Source organism: Adiantum capillus-veneris, chromosome 26 (genome assembly GCF_014529385.1).
Source record: "Adiantum capillus-veneris isolate H3 chromosome 26, ASM1452938v2, whole genome shotgun sequence".
Lineage (NCBI taxonomy): Eukaryota > Viridiplantae > Streptophyta > Polypodiopsida > Polypodiales > Pteridaceae > Adiantum > Adiantum capillus-veneris.
The window spans coordinates 4,648,143-4,670,692 of NC_140956.1; the positions used below are offsets into that span (position 1 = coordinate 4,648,143).

A 22,550-nucleotide genomic window follows, 5' to 3' on the forward strand; every position below is an offset into this window, starting at 1 on the left:
AATTGCAATTGGCTGATGGACACATCGAAAGACTCTTAGGACTGCTTGAAAAAGTGATAGTTAATTCATGTGGGATTGAATATCAACACAGTTTTTCCATAGTGGACTTTGGAAAGAAACTCATTATGAAATCATCTTGGGAAGACCTTTCATGTGACAAGTACAACTCATCCAGGATTGGGGAAACAATTATCTGTACTTGAAGCAAGTGGGATCAATAACAAGGGTTAATCTAAAAGATCACACTTATAAGATGTCATGAAAACGCCCATACAAGAATTTGACTTAGTCTCTTCGGCTGAAATTAAGCTTCCATCTTGGTTGAACAAAGACACGCCTATTTAGATGTGCGGAGCCTCAGAAAACGGGATCTTAAAACGAGAAGAATGTATCTTAGAAAGGGATTGCACAAAAGAAGCCTATGTACCTGAATCCTTTTCAGAGCATTTGTTTGAGCCATTTGACTGGACTCAAATTTTGGCGACAATGAATGTATGTGTAAATACGTCTATGCCTTCTCAATTTTGCAATGAGGACGACTATTACATAATTTCCATACAAATGATTTCAACCCTTCACATTGAAGACAAGATTCAGGAATCCAAGGACTTGAGGAAGGCTCAACAAGTCTTTTCATACCTCTACTATGATGCAACAGATGAGTTAGAAGAACATTCAGCTACCTTAGATGATTCGGGGTCAGAAAAAGAACATGTGAGAGCTAAGCTACTCATGAAAGGAGGGGAGGAAAAGTTTTTTGACTTTCCAAACCAAAAATCGAGAAGACAGAAGTGGTATAGAAGAAAAAGAGACACGAGAAACTTGAAAGCTAGACCTATGCCATCAGTCTCTAGTAGAACACGGTTTTTTATGTAGATAGACGCACATGATTGTGTCAAAGACAAAATCACTGGTAGGTATCCTTTGAGAACGAAAAGCAGGAATTATCGAAAACATTGAGAAAAACGAGAAAGGAAACTCAAGCAAAACCTAAATACTAGGACAAGGATTCAACCATGACACGGTTGAACGGAGAAAGAAGTATCAAGAGTTGAAAAAAGCTCTAAAGGAGATATATACAACTAAAATGGAAACCACTGAGGAGGATGGTAAAGATGTAATGAGTGTTCCATCCCATTACAAGAAATATACCCTCTAAAACCAAAAAATCATAGTCGAACAACCTATCAAGGAACTACAAAAACAAGGCGAGTCCTACGAAGGACCTGAAAACGCAAAAAAGATAGATCTGGTCGAATGAAGAGAAGAGCCTAGCCTGCCTACATTGCAAACGACGTGACGGAAGAAGAGCAAGAGCTTTTGTTAAGCTTATTGAAAGAATACCGAGATATCTTTGCTTGGTCTTATAAGGATCTCAAGGGTGTTGGTCCATAAATCTATCAACATACCATACCGATGAGAGATGATGCGAAACCAAGCAGACAAAGGCCATACACATATAATGAAACATTTGCCAGGAAGATCAAAGAAGAGATTAAAAAGCTAAAGGAAGCCGAATTCATTTATGAAATTGAACACACAGATTGGGTGTCTCCAGTTGTGGTAGTACCCAAGAAAAATGGAAAATTAAGAGTGTGTGTCAATCTCAAGAAAGTAAGCGAATACCATTAGAGACAACTTTCCTCTTCCAATCACTGAGCATGTTTTAGAACGAGTTCCAGGAAAAGAAGCTTATAGCTTTTTAGATGGCTTTTCAGGATACAATCAACTTTTGGTTGACCCCAAAGATCAGCATAAAATTGCCTTTGCAACTAAATGGGGTATTTTTGCCTATCGCGTAATGCATTTTGGGTTAGCTAATGCTCCTACCACCTTCCAAAGATTACTGAGCCATGCTTTTAAAGAATATCTTTGGAATTTCTCGGAAGTATATATGGATGATCTATGCGTACATTCATCAATCCGGGCTGATCATTTTGAACACCTCAAAAAGGCATTTGAAAGATGTAGACTTTATAGGATTTGCTTCAATCCTGAAAAGTGTACATTTATGGGTAGACAAGGAAAAATTCTTGGACAGATAATGTCTAAAAATGGCATAGATACTTATATGGATAAAATTCATGTTATTTTTTATTTGCCTAGACCGACAACAGTCGAAGGGGTTCAAGCTTTCATGGGACATTGTGGATACTACAGATGATTCATTTACATGTATGCTATAATTGCAAAACCCATGTACAACTTGATTACAATCTTTGAATGGACTGATGAGTGTGAAGAATCCTTCATGAAGCTTAAACAAGCTCTCACTTCAACTCCAATATTGAAAGCACCAGATTGGAATAATATATTCCACATATATGTAGATGCTTCCAATTTTGCCATTGGATGTATACTAGCTCAACCAAGAAAATTGATTTTCCTATTTCTTATGCTAGCAAACAGTTGAATATGGCAGAGACAAACTATACAACCACCGAAAAGGAAGGATTAGGAATGATTTATGCCGTAAAAAAGTATAGACATTACCTATTAGGTAACAAATTTGTGTTCTTTGTGGACCACCAAGCCTTATTGTACTTGGTTAACAAGCCATGCAACACAGAAAGAAAGGTTAATTACATGTTAGGAAACCCGTGATAATTATGTCAACCTTAGATAATTATTTTATCTAATTACTTTAACAAAAATACTCTGTTTTTAGGACATATTAAATACGGGAAATTAGCAAATAGATTCAAATTGATTTGAGTTATTTATCAGAGCTTAATTACATGTTAGGAAACCTGTGATAATTAAGTCAAGCTCAGATAATCAATTTATCTAATATCTTTAGCAGAGATACTCTATTTTTAGGACAAATTAAATAGGTGAAATTAGCAAATAGATTCAAAATGACGAATAGTGAGATGGTTCATCATTCTTTTGGAATTTGATTTCACTATAGTTGTGAAAAAGGGCACCACTCATCAAAGAGCAGATCATTTGTCAAGGATTTTATCAGGAGAACCACCTAAGGGAGTAGACGATGATCTACCAGATGCATATATGTTCTCCGTTGAAATGATACCTCAATGGTCGAAAAATATGGTATCATTGATGACCATAGCTCGAGTGGATTCGCAAATACCACTTCCCATTACAATTGGATTAATTGAGCAATTGGCTATGTATCAATTACTAGTTGGAAGGTTGTACAAAAGAAATCGAGATGGAATATTGATTTCATGCATTAATCCTAAGGAGAAAACACAATACCTAAGTCAAGCACATATTACCATAGTAGGACTTCACTTTGCGGAAGACCAAACTATGCGACGGAACTTGAGACTTGGAGTATTTTGGCCAACTATGAGGAATGATGTTCACTCATTTGTGAAAAATTGTCCTCAATGCCAAAAACAAGCACCCATACCTCATGTGACATTGTTCCAAATATCACTTGTTCCTAAGTGGAGTAACTATCTAGTTACTTACTTATCAAGCCAAGCATTTCCTGAGGATATGAGTAAACGCCGCCAAAGACCAATTGAAATTGAAGCAAGAGACTATGTTCTTGTTGAAAACCGATTGTATCGGCGAGGAAAAGATCAACATCTGCGTCTTTGTGCAAATGAAGACAAATATATTCCCGTTATAGAACAAGCACATGTTGGATTAGTTGGAGGTCACTTTTCTAGTGAGACCACCGCAAGAGTAATTTTAATGGCAGGCATATGTTGGCCAATACTTTTTGCAGATGCCAAGGAATATGGTCAAAGGTGTGATACATGTCAACGATCTAAAATGCCAACCCGTGTAGATTGCATGCCCTTAAGACCAATGATGGGGACCAGAGCTTTTGCAAAATTGGGTATAGTGTCAGGTCAATACAACCACCTGCTTATAGAACCCAAGCTCAATATATCACTATAGCTACAGACTATTTGACCAAGTGGGCAGAGGCTAAAGCAACTCAAAAGAATGATTCCAGAACCACAATCGCATTCTTATATGAGTATATGTTCACAAGATATAGACTGCCAATAGAAATTGTCAGTGATGGTGGAACTCATTTCCTCAACGAGGCAATTGATTATTTGCTTCATGAATTTATGGTCATCCATAATAAATCAGCTCCCTATCACCCACAAGCAAATGGATAAGCTGAGCATACGAATAAAAATCTTAGCTCGGTAGTGACTAAAGTGGTTAGTTCACAGGAAGGACAGATTGGGAAATGAATCTCCATGCTGCTCTATGGGCTTATCAAGTTTCATTCAAAATAGATTTAAATGCTACACCCTTTAACCTTGTTTATGGTCTTAATGCCATACTGCCAATAGAATTTCTATTGCCGACACTAAGGGTAGCTAAGGATCTTGAGTAGACTGGACATGAATTGTCAGAGAGGCTTGAAGATTTAGAAAAGCTTGAGCAAAGGCTAACTGTTGTAGCTCACATCTATGCACAGAAGCGAAAACAAAAACAGTTTTTTGATTCCCATCTAATTACAAAAATCTTCAAAAAAAGGGACTTGGTTTTAGTTTACTCCCTTAAGCAACACATTCCCAAGTTTAACAAAAAGGAAAACGGACTGTTTATCATTGGAGATGTATCTCCAAATGGAGCAGTTAAGTTGTCCACCCTAGATGGTGAACCAATGGCTAATTGGATTAGTGGATGTCCTTTGAAGAAGTACAATTTTTCACTAACCAATGAATTCCTAGAAAGGGTTCATGCAGCAAAGCAAAGAAAGATAAAACGAAAACAAGTTATTGATGAAGCCCAAGAGGAAGCTTGGCTTCGAATACTCAAAAGGAAAGTTGCTCTCAAAAATCAATGAATACCTATTCCCATCAACACTTTGGCACTAGATTATGGGAATTACAGAAAGGTGCAGTGTCAACAGATGATGAATGGTTAGATGGAATGGACCTTTGCATCAAAGTACAACTGAAGAATCATAGCACAAATGCATTGGTCGATACACGAGCTCGAGTAAATGCAGTCAATTATTCCACGTACAAAAAAGCAACAAGTCAGTCTTTGACAGTAGGAATAGCGACTATTAAAGGATGCAACAAGAACCCAACACCGACATTGGGAGTAGTCAACTTAAATGTGATAGTACATGGATGTTCATGCCCTCATCAGTTTGTATGCTTACCAGATGAACACATGAATGAGACAATGATTCTTAGAATCTCATTAATACGGACGTACAAGGCAGTACCAGATTTGGATACAAATCAATTGAGGCTATCGCCTAAAGGTGGACAACTGATTGTTCCAATTGCATCAAGCAAGGAGGAATGGAAGGGAGGTTACTAGCAGAGCAAACCATGAAGCAATCAATCTTCTCCATCTTATAGACAAGCAAATGCTACAAGTAGCATGCAAGGAGTCATGAAAATTTGGGTACCAAAAGCAGAGCTTAAGGACAAGCCGATTCAAATCTGGGTGCACAAAACATCATCTACTGCACCAAAGACAGTCCCAAGGGTCAAAACACAAAGAGGAGTATCTTCAAGCATGGAACCTAAAACAAAATGGATTTGGAAGAAAAAGGAACACTTATCTTCTTCACAAACTGTAAAACCGATCAAGCAATGGAGAGTTAAGTCTCAAAAGACTCAACCACAATATTCTGACCAAAGCAAACCGAGATACCAATGGCGGGTAAAAGCTCGACAACCATCATATTAATACCAACAGCTCAGGAAATCAGCATGCCAAAGCATCCTGATGGTACAATCAAGCAAAGATCACACAAGCTACAAGATTTGCTCTTTGGAAGACAACAAAAGTAAACCTCGACGTTAGAAACCCTTGAGTTAATTACTCAAGACCCAACTCTTGCACAACATAATGTTTTTAAATGCATTGATCTTCAAAGCATGGTAGAGCCAACCAAGGCTATGCATAGACACGGTTGTTCAACCCATGCACACAATCCTCCTGGAGTACGCCATCTAGGAGAGGTGGAGGGGAATTAAGTAATTAAGGGCAATGTTTGAAGAGGGAGGACAAAGTTTGATGTTAACGTGTGATTTTTTGCAAAATTACCTAATAATACCCTTAAGAAGTCATCAACAGGGAAAATTTAAACTGATAACATCTCCCCGATGAGTGTAAATAGTGTATATACTATAAAAAATCATCAAAAATTGGTCTTTTTTTGTTATTTTTCATCATTTTTATTGATATTGTGACTTAAAAATTGAAAAATCCACAAAAAATAGTAAATTTGTGTTTTTCAATGGATTTTCTTAATTATTGGATTTTCACTTTGCGTATTTTGCTATTTTCTTTGATTTTTTTAATAAACATGTCAAAAATTAATAATTAATATCAAATGAGCTCAGATGGAGAAACTGAAGGTATGTTGATGATTAGAAGGACAAGGCGAACAAGCACAAAAAATTTCAATCAAATCGGCAGATGGAAGCGAGAAGCCTAAATTAAGCTGCCATGGCCTACTTTTGCAAATTCTTGCAGAATGAGCTACCGGAATTCCGTTGAGAATTTTTTTGAGTCTAACACAGATTTCACGGCGTAATAGGACTTACAGGGGAATTTGGGGGAAAATAGTTTGGGAAGTCCGAGTATAGATATCCAAGGTAGTCCAAAATCACCTTATTTCCACTAGTCACCCTTGGAGAAGAGAGCTCTCGACCTTCTTCGCGCAAGATTTCTGAAGTCCACAGTTGCTTGTTTACAACGCCGCCTCACACGAGACATGAGGGATAAGTTCTATGCTTATCAATGATCACTTCTGTATGGCCGGTAGTAAGTCTAAGCTCAAGGGAAAAACCCTAGAAATCGAGCAGTGCATGAAGTCCTACGACCAAAAATTGACCATAGCGGCCTGTCAGCTCAACCAAATTGGACGAGACTTGAACTGTAGCATGCCCTATATAATAGAACACTTCTATATCACCAGATGACCATTCGGTAGGAGTCGAGGGGGGTCCCAAGTAGAATATCTAGGTTTTTGCCAGATGCCAGATTGGATTCTGACTCCACAGACAGCTTATAGACTGGTTCTATACACAATGTCCATGGATGGTTTCATAAAAACAATCAAGGCAAGCTCTCGAAAAGCAGAAAACAACTCGAAGGCTACAAAGCATCAAATTTACATATGAAGTCAAACTAAGTCCAAATGGGCCAAAATTGGATCCATAGCATCAAGACTATGTAGCGAACAAGTCTATGGTTTCAAAAGTGACTAACCAACTCCACATACCATTTAGTCACAATCGGTGAATTCAGAGTCGACAAAGCACGAAATAATGCTGACACGACAAAACTTTACCAAATTGAATATAGGATTTGTTTTAGGTGTATTGAATATGTCTAGGTCAAAAATTGTCAAGTTTAGCCAAAAAAGAAAATTGACTGCCGTAAATGATCGCGATTATTTACTTTTGTATTTTTTGGCTTGAAAATGATACTTTCACTTCACCTATCACTTGTACACACCTATTACATGCCACATTTCAAGTATGAGCCAAAATCATCAAGGAAAACTTAAAAAAATGTCAAAAAACGCAAAGAAGTCTTTCCAATTTAATTTTTGAGTTATCTGTCACATTTTTATCCAAAATCACCCCATATCTCATACACAGAGTCTACATCATGCCTAGAACCAAGTTGCACCAAAAAATGTACATTTTGATAAAAAATTACTAATTGCGATTATTTACTTTCTTGTCAAAATGGGAGAAAATTGCAACTTTGACCTTATGGGACCAAAGCACATGATGTCCCAAGTCCACTGACCAAATTTGAGCAAGTTTGGATCTCAAAATCTCAAAATCCCTTTATATCTACTGTTTCAGAAACTGAAAGCTTAAATCTGGCACCATTTCCACCCTCTACACTCAAACGAGTCCACACTTCACTCAGAGCACCTAATTGCTATATATTTCAAGCCTCTCATGTCAATAATGCAAAAAATTGGAAAAAATCCCCAACTGTAAATAATGCAATTATTTACTTTTGTTGCAAATTTTTGCTTGAACTTTATGATTTTGATCTTTACATGTTTTTATGCATCTATGCATGTTCCAAAATTGATTTGAAGCAAATTGGACTCGATTGTCAGCAATTCAGAATTAAGGCATTTCAGAGCGGAATTTGCAGAATTTTCTCAATTTGGCACTGTATTCCCCTAACAGGAGCAATGCAAGCTGCCGAGAAGGCCAAGAAAATGGTGTCCCAAAAAGAAAAGCTGCAAGAGTTGCCACCCTACCAACTGGACCCAAGTTCAGTGAAAACGGCCAAGGAAACATACTTATCAAGAGAACAGGTTGAAGAAAACAACACCATGGTTTTCACATGCAGGTTCAAGAGTGAAGAAGGACACCAAGTAGAGCTACAACTACTACCAAAAGAAATATATGATGTAGTTTCCAAGCCAGACACAAAAGAAGCCAATAGAAGGCTAGGCCTCAGGGACTTCTACGACCAGGAACCATGTGACGTAGATTTCCAGAAAGCCTATGAGTTATTGTCTACTATCAAAGAGGATGGATCGGCCAAAATCACTAACCAACAAGGTCAGAAAGTCGAAGTAGTGATCACAAAAGAAATTGTGGTAGAGGCACTAAAGCTGCCGACTGAAGAGATGACAATGCAAGCCTGAGACAGAAAGACAGCAGGCACATTCACCAAGGAGACTACTACTGCAACTTTTGTCGACCTCATCCAAAGGCAAGTGGAGGAACCAGCTCGTCTATACCATCAACACTTCCACTTTTTAGCAAAGAGACCGCTACGGTACACCACCCCAAACCATGCGGTTGCAATTACCTTCACCCAAGTGTTGAAGTCGACAACCAGGAAACCAATTGATCATGCGCAATATGTGTTGACAATGCTGAAGGGCACAAAGAAAGAAGGTAAAATCACCTATCTGAGCACGCTTGAAGTACTAACAAGAATAGCATATCATGCTATTGACATGGCCAACAATTTTCCACCAGTCCCAGATCAGAACACATGAATTGTGTTTGCACAACCTTCTCCCAATACCACACGTTCATCAAAAAGAGTTTATAAGTCTGATGAAGAATCTGTCGAAAGCTCCCACGAAGCTCATAGTAGTGAGAGCTCGGACAATGTGGAGAGAAGGGCCAGAATAGAAGAGATGAAGAAGAAAGTTGTAGCTGCACACCAAGAGGAACCTCAGCAAAAGAAGGCGAGGTTTGAAAGAGAAAAACAAACTTATGAAGGAAGCCGCCAAGCTGCAGGTGAGGACCCAAAAAGATGGGTTCCGAGAAAGATAAGGGGACCCAGAACCAAAAATCCTGTAAGAAAAGAAGCAGAGGACCCCGCAAACGTTCTTGAACGCATGTACGCAGAGGCAGAAGGCCTAAAGTTAAAAGAAGCTCAAGAAGCTGAGAGGAAAGCAAGAGAAGATGCAGCAAACCAACAGAGACAAGCGGAGGCTACGGAACAAAGCAAGACACAGCACTACCAAGAGAAGATGTCTCCGAAGCCCACCCCACCCCCTACAGAGCAGGCAGACCATCCAATGCCAAAGCCCTCGCCCTTCACCAACAGCTAAACCCAATGAGAGCGAGGAAGCCAAAGAAAAAGAGCGTGAACAGCAAGCAACAACCAGTTTTGAGCAGTCAAAAGCAATAGAAACAGAGGCCACACCTTCTACGACCACCCAACAAGAAACAACAGAGGCATCCATGAAGCCTCAAGAAGCAAAAGGAGCCGAGGCAACCGCAACGCCTCAAGGAGAGGTAGAAACCCCGTCGCAACCACAAGCAGCTACCACAGAACCACCCAAGGAGCCACAAACCAAAACGGTTGAAACACCTAGGCAGCCTACAGAGTCTGAAGAATGGGAGACAAAACGATGAAGTTATCATACAGGTAAATGAATATGCTAAGCAGATGCAACATATGACAAAAAAAAAAGCGAACAACAGCACTTAGCCACAGTTCTAAGGCTAGAGATCTTGAGCTGGTCATCGATGCTCTACAAGGAGAGCTGCGTGACATGATGAATATCATTTTAGATCTACAGAGATAGATCAAAGAACTGAAGGATGAGGCAAAACAACACCAACTGACCAAAGAGAAGCAACAGAATTAAATGGAGGAGCTGGTAGAACTTTTAACCAAACTATCCGATGCCTGCAAGACCAAAGATCAACAGCTGACAGAGGTAACAAATGAACTCGTAACCACGACTCTGTCAATACAGAAGATCCAAGTGCAACTCGATGTAGCAAATGCTTCTCTGCAATACTCGGAGCAAAGAATTGATGATCATGTAGCATTTTTGAGACAGATAAGGAAAAATCCTGTTGTCGCCTCGATCAAAGGTACAGATGAAGTCTATAAGGCTTTGGAAAAGAGGAATAAGGATCTAGAGCTAGAGCTAGAGCAATCACAAAGAAGAGACCTTGCACTGATGCGGGTAGTACAACGAGAAGAGCAACTGCTCAAAGAGACAACCAGAGACACAGGAAAAAATAGGTCCCTTGGAGCAACCAACTGTCGACATTCCATCAGTCTCTTTTGCTGAGATGGAAACACAGTCGACAGAAGGGCTAGAAGAAGAAGATTTTCAGGTACCACTCACAGATGCTGAGCAAGTGCCCATGGTCCAACTTTCTTAAGCTGAGGAAGATGCACTCAAAAAACAGGTTGCTCAGGAAACAAATGCAGAATGGAAAGCAATGATGGATTGGGAGTTGAGAGTTCTCCACTCAGTCAATGTCACTCAACTCACTCCCAACCAAATCAATGCACAGTGGCATTAGCAATCATTGCCATACCCTTTGATCAAAGTAGAGCTACTAACAGGTAAAAGAAAGGTTATACAAAGATATGCAGATAGAAGGCACAGAGGATGTCCACCCAAGTGGAGAAAGAGCTGGTTGAACAAGAATCCAAGATATCTCATTTTGTTCACAAGAGCACCTGCCGCACTACAAAAAGACCCAACATTTTGTCATGTACCAAGGGTAAGGACATGGCAAGCATATGAAGCACTGAGAAAGAAGCGGCCTACATGGCTGAACTACCCACGATTGCCAGCTCCATAGCAGTACCAGCAACAGAGGAATACATGATGAAAACCCTAACGGGCGCCATGACTTTCTTCAAGAGCCTCCCTAACCTCTCGTGTGCCATGCTATATAAGATCTGCAGAATGCTGCTCACATGTATTCAAGCTTTTCACGAGCCAGAGCAAGCAGGAGCGCCATGGATGTCATTCCTCGAAGACAATAAGGGTCTCTGCTACGACTTAACTGGCCAGCCTTCTGAAGAAGTCCTCTACGGCTTCTACGTCCGATGCATGTTTTTGCCCTCTAGCGATGTGTTGACGTTTGAGGAAGCATTTTATACACGGTTCTTCACTTGGAAAACAAAGATTTTGGTCCAGTGTGATAAGCAACCTACATCCAGATTTGTTGGCTACTCAGCCATTGAGCTTAAAAACAGAGTCACTGACAAAGAGAGAAGACTCAGATATGAGAAATCACTCCACGCGCTTAAAGACCGCCTCGCCAGCCGTCAACTCGAAGACTACTTCAGCCCATGAAGCTCTGTCAAGGGACCACACAGTCGAGGAGGGGGTGAATGTTAGCAGCAAGCTAACTCGGATAACTCGGATCACATTTTTCGGAGCTTTTCTTGTAAAAACACTTATTGTTTTGATGATAACTCCTACTTTCTAGATAAAAATCGTAATCAATGAGCCGGGGCTACAAGCTTCCAGATTGTATCAATTTGACTTTAGTTAGAGCTCCCAGATTATTAGTTTTGACCACAAAAAACCTTGGCTCAGGTAGAAAAGCCAATTTTTGTAAGTTTTTTATAACTTTTGGATAATAGAAACACAGCATGAGCTAATGGCACTCACTTCTCTCCTTCTCGCGCTTCCTACTCCCTTCCCGGTTGTCACATTGCAGTGCCGTCTATTGCGTTGCAACCGTAGGTAAGAGCATTACGCATTGATGTAAGCATTTTATGGTAATCCGTAGCTTTTGGCGTCGCCGACCCACGGCCTAATTTCATCATAAGTAGGAATTTAAGCTTCAAAATCATAAACTAATAGGCGGGATATTGAGGTATCATTGCTAAGCATTTAGATACATTCTGGTCGAAAACGACTAGGTCAAAAACTCACTGCTGTTAATAATCGCGATTTTTGCACTTGACCTAAAGTGAGATTTGAGACCATAAGCATGTGTGCTTAGGTCTTATAAACATGTCTTAGAAGTTTCGTAATGTTTGGATGTCGTTTGATGCTGTAATGGATGTGATTTGTTTACAGATGAGCGATTAGCTTTTGGTGATTTCAGTCATTTGAGTGTAGCTTGAGTTAGATGCGAGTTGTTTATTGTTTTCCAAGAGATTGAAAACTTCTTGTAGCCTCTATGCATTAGTCGAGTCAGCTTCATCCCATGGATTGGCAATTATATTCGTGGTTCTTGCTACATCTACAATAAGATAGGAGTGAGGTTAGACACCCGTCCCACACCTTGTGAGTGGCGGAAGACACTGTATGTAAAATAAGAGTTGAGAGTCAACTTTCTCGAACCTATTCACTTAAATGCTACTACAGAAAAGCCTTCCATAACTCAAATTTTTATTATTTTTACATCAATGCGTAGAGGACGTCGTGCTCTTCAATTGCGGGTATAGATTACCCAAATTGGAGTTCGGATGAAGAAGTTATGATCAAAAGAGTGAACTTTTGTCTACTAGGTCAAAAATGAGAGAGAGAGAGAGAGAGAGAGAGAGAGAGAGAGAGAGAGAGAGAGAGAGAGAGAGAGAGAGAGAGGTCCTTGGCTACTCCACTGGAGAGAGGCGCGACAATGGGTGGTGGTAGTAGGATTAGGGACGGCAAATGGTGGTAATAAGTTAGCAAAATCAACTACCAATGGTGGTGGCAATGGGTGCTAAGTGCCAACAATGAGAGCTAGTGGTGGTGGGATGAATTTTTTTTTGCTCCGTAATCGCCCCCTTCTCTTTGTAGCTTTCCTTTCGCTGGCTCTGACTCGTTGCTCATGTTGCTATAGGCTTCGTCGTTGCTCTTGTTACTACGATCTCTCTCATCATTGCTCGTGAGCTTTATTTGGATCTTGCCTCAAAAACTCATCGTGACTTTGCTTTTTCATGTTGATTGCTTCAATCATAGACCCATGCCTTAAAATATCAGTGTGAATTTGCTCCCATTTTTCTAGGGGGGTGTGTGTGTGTGTGTGTGTGTAGGTCACATCTTTTAACTGTTTGGTGACATTAGGATTTTGCTCTTGTTTGGCCATAGCTTTTACCTGTCAGAATAACAACCAATAAATTCTCTACTCTTGATGAACAATAGCACGCTCTCTCTCCCGCTTTTGGTTGCATGCAATACCATCAAGGTCTCTCTTGCTCTGCAACACATTGGTTACTCGGCTTTTCATAGTTGCAACGTACTTTTAGTATCTGTTTTGTTATTTGTTGAAAGATGATTATCAACACGCTCTCTCTCCCGCTCTTGGTTGCATGCAACACCATCAAGGTCTCTCTTGCTCCACAACACATTGGTTACTGGGCTTTTTATAGTTGCAACCTGCTTTTAGTATCAGTTTTTTTATTTGTTGAAAGATGATTATCAACACCTCGATCCCCTTGCGCTCCTGTTTCTAGTTGCTGCTTTACTGCTTCTTGTTGAAAGTTATGGCGACGTAGCTGTATTACATATTACTCGCAACGTCAAAACTCTTTCCAGTTGACATGACACGCTCAGGTTCATGGATTCACCAAAAGGCCCTTGGATAATCATGGTAAAAAATGAGAGAGAGAGAGAGAGAGAGAGAGAGAGAGAGAGAGAGAGAGAGAGAGAGAGAGAGAGAGAGAGTGACTGTGAGAGGGAGTGTTCTAAAAATACCTTAGGGACCATTCAAACTACACATGGAAGGAACATCGCTGCCCCTTTTCCAACACGCAGCTCGTTCCCTTTTACCATCTCTCGAAATGGAAATCTCATGATGGCCAAAGAGAAAGTGAAAAATGTGTCTCCACACAAAATCGGAAATGTCAAAATTGGGACCAAGAAAGACTAGAGCTTCCTTGTTGGCTTCATCAATGGCCGTCGCTGTTTTTGTGTCTCCTGACTCAACGTCAGACTCTTCATCAATTGGTTCTCGGATCCGTTTCATTTACAATACTAGCTATTCATAAAGAGTAGATTTTGAAGCAACGAATAGAGATCCTAAGGGTCAGAGGATCGACGCTTGTCCATGCTTTGAGCCGAAGGTTGATGGCCGCCCGTCACGCTAATGGGTCCGAATCATACCTGTCTCTCCACATCACCAAGACGCTCCGTGTTCCAGGTAGTTTGAACGCAGCCTCACTAAAAGTACCCTCTCCTTGGAGCCGAGAGAGAGTCTAGCATGAGTTATCATTCGGAGGCAGATAGCTCCTTGGCGGCGGCTAATCTTCAGAAGGAGCTGCAGGCAGCTGCCGATGAAGCTTTTTCGGACGTACAGGAATACGTGAACTTCACTCTGCAGGTGGGTAAGCGTGAGAGAGAGAGAGAGAGAGAGAGAGAGAGAGAGAGAGAGGGCTGGGGCCCTGCCGTCCGTTGTCAAAAGCTGCCCCGTTGAGAGAGAGAGAGAGAGAGAGAGAGAGAGAGAGAGAGAGGGCTGCCCTAGTGGGCCCTCCTTCATGGCTCTGTTTGCTGCTGTCCGTTGTCAAAAGCTGTCCCGATGAAGTCACCGCCTGCGTAGGTGGTAACAGCACCTCTGCTTCCTCTTCTAAAGACTATTGATCACTAGTGGGAGGGTGTGATTCATTCGCAAAGGATTGTGATCACGGGCTGACCAAACAAGTATTTGTGATGTCATATGATGGACCACCTTGTAAAGGATTGTCTCAAGGGCTTGGCCCCAGAGACAGTTTGGTAATTGGGGAGCATTATCCTTCCAGAATCACCAGACTTTGGAGAGCTTAGTGCAAGTTAAGACTTTACTTCATTTAGAATTATTTTTCAATTAGGTAAATCCAATTTAGCAACATCCCTCTCACTTATAAATAGTTGTCCTCAACTGTAGAGGTCCAATTGAACTGCCAGGGAGAAATCGGAAAAGTTATAGATCTTGCTCAATGGTGAGTTGAGATGGTCCTTTCTCAAAAGAGAACTTAAAAATTAAATTAAACGAAAATTCAATAATTCAATACTTACCTTCCTGGTTCATGTCCTTCCTCTAGTACCTCGAGGATATCTAATCATCAATCTGATGAGTCACACAGGCAACCCGTCATTCACGTGTTTCCAATAGATCCAGAAGTTTCCTTATCCGAGAATGTGTTCACGTAATCGATCCCAATCTTCTTTGATGCCTTCGCCGCTTCTAAGAAATTGCCGTTTGCAAAGGCAACTTCAAAGTGTCAAGTGAAAGTGAGCTTTGGAGACATCTTCCCATCCGTCAAAAGTATCAAACTTGACTGGAGTGTTCCTAGGTCTAGATAGCTTTCGAGACATCTTCCCTTCCGTCAAAAGTATCAAACTTGACTGGAGTGTTCCTAGGTCTAGAGACCTTCTTCATATCCTTCTCGAAATGATGGGATTTCTTGGCTATGGATTTGGATTGATGTTCATGGATATTTTCTCGGTTCTGGAAGATCTTGAGCACTCCGCTCCTCCAATTCTCTAGGTCCTTGAGCATCATGCTCTTGTCGCCTTCTCAGAGAATCTCAAGTCTTGTTGACTTCTTGCAGAGAGAAACTTTTTCCAACAATGCGAGTTTTTTCCTGCAGGGCTTAGGGTTCCGCTTGCTTGCTTCTCTCTTGGCGTGTCATGGCTTCTTCTCGTATCTTTCCAGAGTCTTTCTCCTTTACAGAGAAAGAGAGGAGACCATGCTTTGATACCATTGTCGCAAACGGGAGCGCATGGCAATATAAAATATACTCGGATAAATAGAATTGATCATTAATACTGAAGCCAGAGGATATAGAGAGAGATAGAGAGAGAGAAGGTCGACACAGTACTGGGACCAGAAGATGGGTTGGTCCCCCCCCCGTAATAGTATTTTTATCAGTGAGGAGAAGTCTATACAAGCACTTGAACCGAACGTATTACCACGTTCGTTCTAGAATAAGACTTGATGGTTCCTGGAAGCCTCAGCTTCCGATTTTTAGGGCAGAATCCTATTCCAAGGAACTTCTGTTCCTTATTACGAATTCTCCGAAAACCATGGTTCTCGCCTCTGGATCTCACCTTCCAAACTCGGGGCATAGCATCCCTCAACTTCCGACTCTGTTCCCAGAGTCCTCTTCTAGTAGAACAAATTTGCTTTCTTGGAGGTGAAGTACTTTCCTTGGAAATCTTAACTTTCGGATCACATCTCGAGAGTCTTACCTCTCATGGATCCATGGATCTACTTTTCAAAACTCAGGTACGAAACCCTTGGGTTGATCTGACTCTAGTTTCTCAAAGCGCTTTTCTCTTGCAGAGGCTCGTGTCTTCCCTGCTCCTACTCCCTCGTGAAAAGGTAGTACACCTAAAAACAAACACTTAAAGATCATAACATGAAAAACGTCTCGGCGCTTGAAAAACAACTCGGTTCTCGAAGAGCAATTCCTTGGAAGAGATCTCTGCACAGAGAAATGTATCTTCCAATCCTACACATAGGAGAGGTGTGTTCTTGGGATCCTTCTCGTAAATCAGCCTCGTCCACGTCGTTATGTGCTGAAAACAGAGAAAAACAACAACTTGCGCGATAGAACTCTCTCTGTAGGCACTTCTTCGTGAGGGAACTCGCGCAATGGGTCTTGGCAACATCTGGGACACTTGGGGCAGCCATGAGAGTCGAGACTCACCGGCTGCGTCATCTTCTCCGCTGAAAATTGCACCAGCTTTCCTCCTTGCTAATAGCATTGGCTGTTTCTAATGATTCCCCAAGCGAGAGAGAATGTGTTTTTAGTGCTCTTGGCAGCCGGCGGGAATAGAGGCAACCTTGCTGGCAGGAATACAGGGTGGAGAGGGGCGCCATAGAGGAGGAGAGAGCGCTGGAGTTCAACCAAAGAGACGAAGGGATTGTGTGCTGCCAATATGAGAGCACTGAATTTTTGTTTTGGCCTATTTTAATTGAGGGCTGCCCACTTATTAAGTGGCGGCCAGCCCTTTAAAAAAAAAGTACGATTCTTTCCAAAAGCTCAATAAAACTTTATAAGTTGAAAACAATGCTTACACAACACTTCTAAGGCGTCCCTAGGTGCAACCGCATACACAGATGCAATGTAGACATAGACTTCCTCGCGACAAAGCATCTGCCTTCCCGAAAAGCAACCCGATTTCTTAGAAAGCATCTATTTTTTCCTGAAAGTTTCCTCTGAACCCATCTTCATTCAAGTGCTTGCTCATCCTTGTGCACAATTCTAACACAATTCGGAATTTCCTCCCGACTATGGAATATTCCCTTTTCGATGCCCCATCACCCACCTTGCGAGGCATCATGAATGCCCTCACCTAGTCCTTTCCTATCGAACTTACGGTACAATCTCCTTCGCGATGCTCTATGTGTCACAAACGGGAGTGCATAGCAATATAAAATATATTCGGATAAATAGGATTTGTCACTTATTATTGAAGCCAGAGGATATATATATATATATATATATATATATATAGATAGATAGATAGATAGATAGATAGATAGATAGAGAGAGAGAGAGAGAGAGAGAGAGAGAAGATCGACACAATACTGGGGACCACAAGATGGGCTGGTCCCCACCCGTAATAGTATCTTTATTACTAAGGAGAAGTCTATACAAGCACTTGAACCGAACGTATTACCACGTTCATTCTAGAATAAGACTTAATGGTTTCCGGAAGCCTTGACTTCCTATTCCTAGGGCAAAACCCTATTCCAAGGAACTTCCGTTCCTTACTCCAAACCCTTGAGAATCAAGGTTCTCACCTTTGGATCTCACCTTCCAGACTCAGGGCATGGCATCCCTGCGTCTCTTTTCCGGCTTTGTTTCCAGAGCGCAGAACTACTCTGCTTTCTTGGACACGGAGTCCTTCCTTGGGAATCTCAAGTTCCAGATCCCCAACTCGAGAGACTACCTCTCTCCGATCCGTGGATCTACTTCCCAAACTCGTGTACGAAATCCTTGGGCCGATCTGGCTCTAGTTCCTCAGAGCACTTTCTCGTATAGAGGCTCATGTCTTCCTTTGCTCCTACTCCCTCACTAAGAGGAAGTACACCTGCAAACAAATACTTAGAGATCATAACATGAAAATCGTTACCTTCAAAGTCTCGACGCTCGAAACGCAACTCGGTTCTTGAAAAGCAATTTCTCGGAAGAGATATCTACATATAAAATCCTCTCTTTTAATCCTACACGCAAAAGAGGTAAATCAGCCCCGTCTACGACGTTTATGGGCTGAAAACAGAGAAAAACAGCAGCTTGTCGCGATGGAAACATGTTGCGTAGGCACTTCTCCGCAAGGGAACTCGCGCATTGGGTCCTGGCGACATCTGGTACGCTAGGGGCAGCCATGGGCATCACCGGCAACGTCTTCTTTTCGGCTGAAATTTGCAGCAGCATCTCCTCCTTGCGAAAACTGGTCCTTCCTCTGGGAGAGGATGTGTGATGCTTTTATAGCTCCCTGGCCACGGCAAAGAAGTAGAGCACTAGCTGCTCGCGTAGAGATCGCGGGTCGGAAAGAGAGAGAGAGAGAGAGAGAGAGAGAGAGAGAGAGAGAGAGAGAGAGAGAGAGAGAGAGAGAGAGAGAGAGAAAACGCTGTTGCCTTATTTATCAGATGGCTGCCCACTTGGTAAGTGGGCGGCCGGCGTATTTTAAAAATAGTTTGAATCTGCCCAAAAACTCAATAAAACTTTATTATTAAAACAATGCTTTCACAACACTTCCTAGGCGTCCTTGGATGCAATCACATGCACAATTGCAATGTAGACATAGACTTCCTTGCGGAAAAGCCTCACTTTCCCGAAAAGCAATCCTGCTTTCTCAGAAAGCATATGTTTTTCCTCAAAGTTTCCTCTGAACCCATCTTCATTCAAGTGCTTGCTTTTCCTTGTGCACAATTCTAACACAGTTCGGAATTTCCTCCCGACTATGGATATTCCCTTTCCGATGCATCTGTCACCCACCTTGTGACGCATTAGGAATACCCATCACCTAGTCTTTTCCTACCGAACTTACGGTACAATCTCCTTCGCGATGCTCTATGTCACCCATCCTATGACGCATCAAAGATGTCCACTCCCGGATGGTCGTATACTTCTTTCCGATGCTCCCTGTCACCCATCCGATGTGACGCATCAGAAGTACCCGTTCCTGGTGGCCTTACAGATATTGTTCTCAGTGCTCCCACCATTACTTTGAATGACGTACTAGGAATACTCTGTACTTCGATGTCTCCATTGAGAAAAACCCTCTCACTTCAAATTTCAATAATTCATTTAGAATTATTTTTCCTTGTGTTCCAAGCGAGAGAACCCTCTCACTTATAAATCCAAAAATTATTTTTATGTCAGATAAAGACTATTTAGCAACACTATGTCACCCATCCTATGACGCATCAGAGATGTCCATTCGCGGATGGTCGAATACTCCTTCCCCATGCTGCGAGTCACTTATCCGATGTGACGCCTCAGAAGTATCCGTTCCTGGTGGCCTTACAGGTATTGTCATTCACAGTGCTCCTATCATTACTCTAAATGACGCACTAGAAATATCTGTACTCGGATGTTTTCAGTGAGAAAAACCCTCTCATTTAAAATTCCAATAATTCATTTAGAATTATTTTTCAGTCAGATAAATCCAATCTAGCAACACAATTTGAAGTTGCTTTTGCTAATGGAAACTTCACCAAAAAATCTAAGTTGCGTCAATGTTGGGATGTATGCTAAGGAGATAGCAAGCAATTGGTGGTTGGCAAAGATTTTGGAAGGTACTCAGGCCACAACATGGACTTAGTGCAAAGCTGAATGTTATGAACAATTCCTTACACTTGACTTCGAGAAGGCATCTGAAGGAATCGGACTGGCTCGCCCAAAAGGAACATGAGAAAGTCACCAACTATGTTGACAAGTTTTGGTCGGTTCTTTGAAAAGTTACACCCTTCATGAAGATTTCGTGCGAGAAGAAGATGCGAAAGTTTGAAGCACACCTACGAACCCAACTTCGGAAAAGTATGAAGGTGTATCCTCATGATACCCTTGAGAGGATGATGGAGTCAACAATCATTGTTGAGGACCTACACTTTATTGGAACTCCCCGGAAGATAGAACAAAGCACTTACCTTGTGATACAGAGATAATATATGAAGATATTGCAAAAAACGCCGCCTCTCTTAAGGATTTTGTTTAGTCTAAGAAGCCAGAGGGCACTGACAAGCGGATTAAATGTCTGCCACTCGCCCAAGTACAAACGAAGGAAGGTGTTTTTACTATGGAGAGAAAGGACATATGAAGCCTAACTGCCCTGTTCGGTAGCAACGACAGGAACAAGTTTCTTAGAAGGAGCAAATGAATAAGGGACCCGCGCCACCAAGCTCAAACTCTATTCCTGATGTACAAGGGAATACGGAAACAAAGAAAGGGAAGCGTCAGCTTCTTAAGGGTTGGAGATCTTTGATCAACTAGCGAGTATTGATGCTCTATGATATTGATCTACAAACAACTTCATCTTTCTTGATATTGCAGAGCGCGTGTGCCTTACACCTGATTAATTGGGCACTCCGATGGAAGGATTGACCACCAATGCAACTCTTGTGCAAAGACAATTTAATCTTCAGATTGGTGAGTACAAGGAACGAGAATCATTTTTGATGGCACCCATCGAAGGATGTGACATTATCCTGGGTATTCCATGGTGCTACCGGATCCATCCGATTCCAGATTATGTCGAGAAGTCTCTCACCTTAGATAGATCAACGCATGATCTTGTGCCGGGTAGCTCTCCTCCTAACCAACCCCCTCAAGGTAAATCTTTCTAGTTTTGTTGACGCAAGTAAATGAGTTTCTAGAGAAAGGTCTGATACAGCCAAGTACTTCTTCCTATTGCTGTCCAACCCTACTGGTGCGAGAAGAAAGATGGCTCGTTTTGTATGTGCATAGATTACCAATCTCTAAACAAGATCACATCAAGAATCGTTTTCGATCCCTTGGATTGATGACATTCTCAATAAGTTACAGAGTGCAAGCATCTTTAGTCGCATAGACTTAAAGAATGGGTATCATCATCTTTAGGGGCAGACTTACAGAGTCAGTATCTGTCACATACGGGAGTGCACACGAGTAATCAACAAGCTGAAAATAAATAAACTTTCAACCAAAAGAGACAAGGGAGAAGATCGACACAGTATTGGGAACCAATGTTTTTACAAGCGCAAGAATCGGAGAAACTTTCCATTCTTAATCTCAGACTTGATCGTCAATTCCGTCTCGTGCGGGAAATTATGAGATGCCTGCCCTCAATTTTGTTTGCACCCGGAGCGTGGAACTCCGCAAATTGTTCCGGATTTCATTTTTGAAATCCTCGAGCGCAGGCCGAGGCCTCTTCGCTCCTTCTCTGTGATGGAGTACCTGCAAAAAGCGCACACGAAATAACAACTCGTAGAGCGTATTCACAATCGGTACCTGCCGCTTCAAGTGTGGAATTGCGACCTTGGCACGTTGGCTTCGCATGATCACTTGCAGATTCTTGGCAGAAGAGTCTCTTGTAGCTAGCGTTGGCAAATTCTGGGCCAAGAGAGAAGACGTTGGTTGATTTTATAGCTCTTCAGAGCCGACAGGAATAGCCGGTGGGGAGCCTACAACAATAGCAGTAGAGGGAGTGCTAGAGGAGGAAGAAAGTTGGCGGCCAATTTGGCGAGATAAGAGAGAGAGAGAGAGATCGCACGTCAAATCAGCCTTGAGGTAGCGCTGGATTCTTTTCTAGAATAAGCCTTGCTTTATTTTTATAATTGGCTGCCCACTTATTAAGTGGATAGTCGATCATCTTTTAGAATTGTGTGAACTTGTTTAAAACTCAATAAAACTCAAACTAATGCTACACAAACACTTCCTAGGCGTCCCTGGATGCAATTCTTAGGCACAGATGCAATGTAGACATAGATTCCTCGTGGGAAAGCATCTGCTTTTTCTAGAAAGCACTTAAAAATATTCCGCTTTTTAGAAAAAACATCTCAAATCCATCTTTATTCTTGTGCCTACGTCTTTATGCGTATTCCTTTTTCCCATTCGGATTTCCTCACAGACCAATGGAATATTCCGTTTTCGATACTCCCATCACCCACCATGTGACGCATTGAGAATACCCACTTTTCGATCTCTCCCATTGAACTAACGGTACAACTCCTTCGCGATGCTTAATATCACCCATCATATGACACATCAGAGTTGTGCGTTCCTAATGGCTTTTATCAATTCCAGTAGATCTACAGTTCCTAACTTTTGCAATTCAAGTGTACACATTCAAATATCCTAATTTCAAATTATAGAAATTACTCAAAACCATAAGAGAATAGTCCATTTAGCAACATCCCTCTAGCTTCTAAACAGTTGTTCTCAATTGTAGTGCTTGTACATATCCTTCTAGAATCTCG

The 22,550-nt window shown here is 41.5% G+C and overlaps 1 protein-coding gene across 1 annotated transcript in view; it reads left to right on the forward strand.

Moving 5' to 3' along the window:
* The first annotated feature begins 14,256 nt into the window (after positions 1 to 14,256).
* LOC147422918 (uncharacterized) overlaps positions 14,257 to 22,550 on the forward strand; it is a 42,143-nt gene continuing 33,849 nt past the window's right edge. The window contains exon 1 of the mRNA XM_086501171.1: positions 14,257 to 14,483. Coding sequence (XP_086357297.1) covers positions 14,364 to 14,483 — 120 coding nt within the window. The 5' untranslated portion in view covers positions 14,257 to 14,363. The remainder of the gene's footprint in view (positions 14,484 to 22,550) is intronic.